This window comes from Myotis brandtii, unplaced genomic scaffold (genome assembly GCF_000412655.1).
Source record: "Myotis brandtii unplaced genomic scaffold, ASM41265v1 scaffold37, whole genome shotgun sequence".
Taxonomy (NCBI): Eukaryota; Metazoa; Chordata; class Mammalia; order Chiroptera; family Vespertilionidae; genus Myotis; species Myotis brandtii.
Genome location: NW_005364225.1, coordinates 1,914,176 through 1,917,275, shown reverse-complemented (window position 1 = coordinate 1,917,275; position 3,100 = coordinate 1,914,176). Strand labels below are relative to the sequence as shown.

The window sequence follows — 3,100 nt, the reverse complement described above, 5'->3', positions numbered from 1 at the left end:
ACTCTCCCTAAAAATCAATGGAAAAATATCCTCGGGTGAGGATTGACAAAAAATAAAATTAAAATAAAATAAAAAGGAAGAGCAATGACAGAGACAGAAATGGCAATTGTGAACAAAGTGTAGGGTCACCTCATCTGGGACACTTATGTTCAACCTCACGTATTCTCCAGGTTAAATGGTGCTTCTCCTCTCACCTGAGAGGTGCCTGACGCCATTGCTTTCACCTAGCTTTTCCTTGTGTTCTATTTGCCACTCCTGTTTGGGAGATTGCTTGCCATATGCTAATGAGGTTTTATATTGGTTCTTGGTCTATCACTCTCATTGTACTTCTACTCCTAATCACTGAAGGCTATATTTGCATTAGAGGACAAGTAGTGAGGACAGGGGGAAGGGTATGTACAAAAGGGGACTGAGAAAAGGGTTCAGAAAATGGCTCACCTGCCCACCCCCAAAAGGTCAAATTCAATATCCTTGGGGATTATGACAGATTGGAGTGTGTACGTTTGAATGTGGGGGTGTCTGTGATCCATACCAATTACAGTCTGTAAGAAATGCTGCAGTTTGCATCTTAAAATATTCTTAATGGATATTACTTACCTTAAAAAATATATTCAATTTATAACTTCTCATTTTTTTTTAGCTTTAGAATTTTATCACTTTTATACAAAATGTTACCATCTCTGGTAGCTGAAAAGCCACCTAAATGAAGCTGTTCAGTCTAAATATTACCACTGAAATATTTTTAAATTCTGCTATAAATAATATTCAACTAATGATTATGTCTGGAGTTTAAGACAATAAACCGAATCTGATGTATGGACTAAAATTTGAAGCTCAGCCAATTCAATACATAGGCCACATCTATTTTAAAATCAGAGACAAAGCTGTTTTTCGAGAACAAACTATCTAAATGTTTTCATATTTCCAGATCTCTTGCTGACACGAAGCAGGATGGCCGTATGTGAAATGTTACATCTACTTTGGAGCTTTCTGTCTCTCTCCATGAGCTCCTTCCAATGCTGTGTGCTGGCCTAGCATTTTTTCTTCCTCTGTTTCTTTGCTAATAGAAAGTCTTTCTATCAAATAGTCATCTAGTATTTTCCATCTGCCAGCACAGTTTGTCTGTGGAGAGAGAACACCAGGATACATTCTGTGGGTTCTGACACTGTGCTTCGTGGGACCCTCTACTCAAATTGTTGTTGCTTTTCCTACTCATTCCTTTCCCATGCCTGGTGCAGTGGGGATGAATTCTGACTGCCGTGGCTTCCTTACTGCAGGAAATTCTTCCTAGGCATAGAGGTGGAAAATGACAGAAAAAGCAAAACTGGTATGTGATGGTCTTTAAAAAAATATATTTTTATTGATTTCAGAGAGGAATGGAAAGGGAGAGAGAGAGATAGAAACATCAATGATGAGAAAGAATCATTGATTGGCTGCCTCCTGCACCCTCCTCCCTACTGGGGATTGAGCCTGCAACCAGGGCATGTGCCTTTAACCAGAATTGAACCCGGGATCTTCAGTCCGCAGTCCGACACTCTATCCACTGAGCCAAACCGGCTAGGGCTGTGATGGGTCTTTTTATGGCTTATTAATTATACATCCTCACAATAACAGTGTTCGAGACCAGTGTCTACCCCAGGGAGTGAAGAAACACTGACCTTGTAGCCCATGACTTCAGATTCGTTGGCTAATGGTCTGACAGGTTCCCAGCCCAGAGAAAGCTCAGAGCCTTGCTGCTCCCACCTGAGGTTGGCAGGTGCTTGACTAGGGGCTGCAAGATAAGAAGTGAAAGAACTGACAAGGGGTCTTACATACATTTCCTCACTTAAAATCCCTGCATTTCAGTCTTTTCGCGTGCTTCACAGTTGGCTGGCACCAAAGGTTCCTTCCAGCTAGAGTCAGAAAGGAGAGTTTTGCTCCAGAATTGTCATTTTAATAGTTACTCTACTGAGCTTTTGAACCTGAGTCCTTTTATCTCCCTTTCGTGTCAAAATCGCTTAGCCTTGTTTCACAGGAAAATAACCTTTATCCACTGTGAATGCAGAAATTGCTGATCTATTTTTGGAAGTCAGATCTAAGCAATGAACAAGACTATGTATCTAAACTCTCCGTCAACTCTGCTTATTATGTACCTCATGTGGCTTTCAGAAATGCTAAAAGATGTTTCCTTTTAGTCTGAAACGAATGAAAAGTGCCGGTCACTTACGGGATTTCTTGGTGGTTGCGCTCACTTCACTGCTCGGTGGCCCATATCCAGCTCCATTATAGGCCCTCACTGTGAAGTGATATAATGTGTTTCCTTCCAGTCCTGTCAGGGTGACAGATGACTCGTTCCCCTTCGTTTTGACTGTTTCTGCTGCATCTTCTTGTTCCTCGTCTTTCCGATAACTAACCTGTCAACATATTATCACATGACAGATTAATTTTAAGGTTTCCCCTCTGCTGGTGATTATTTGAACTTTAAAAAATGTTTCGCACACTCATCTGTAGGAAATTACTCCTGTAACATTCAATTAACAGGTCCTACTAGTGAGGCTAAAATCACATTCTTAGGGCCCAATCTGCATCTGTGTGCACTGTCCATTTGCATCTGTGCTGAGCAGTACTCAGCAAAACAAGGAGAGGTGCTACCGTGTAGCCTGGTAGCACGAAGAACATTAAGGAAGAATCACTGAAAGAAACGGAAGTGCTCTTCTCTCCTAGGTCATCAGAACCATTTATCCTTCAAAGCCCTGGTGCTTTGAATGAATTATTTGAGAAAGAAGAATGAAGAATATTTCCTCCTGGGCCTGGAATAAAGGTGAATCACACAAGCTGTATGGGTTTAATAGAGAAGAGGTGACAGAAACTCATGATAACGTGGAGTGGTCTAAATGTCGAGAATGCATATTGTTAGATTATGGGAAGGAGGGAGAGGGGAAGAGCTGTATGTCGAAGCACATTTTGTGCACTGAGATGATCTGTTCTGGTTATGAACTCATGGAGCTCATCCCGTACCAAACTTGGTCTCTCCATGAGATTCAGTAATTGCCTCTGTGTACCTAAAGCTTAACTTTTTCAGGCACTAAACTTTATGCATAAGTGCACAGGGGAACAATTC

At 41.3% G+C, this 3,100-nt stretch overlaps 1 protein-coding gene across 1 annotated transcript in view; it reads right to left on the bottom strand.

Moving 5' to 3' along the window:
* CNTN5 (contactin 5) overlaps positions 1-3,100 on the bottom strand; it is a 1,092,962-nt gene that overhangs the window by 10,645 nt on the left and 1,079,217 nt on the right. The window contains exons 22-23 of the mRNA XM_005872208.2: positions 2,207-2,393; positions 1,659-1,771 (exon numbers count right to left, since the gene is read on the bottom strand). Of these exons, the coding sequence (XP_005872270.1) occupies positions 1,659-1,771; positions 2,207-2,393 (300 nt within the window). The remainder of the gene's footprint in view (positions 1-1,658; positions 1,772-2,206; positions 2,394-3,100) is intronic.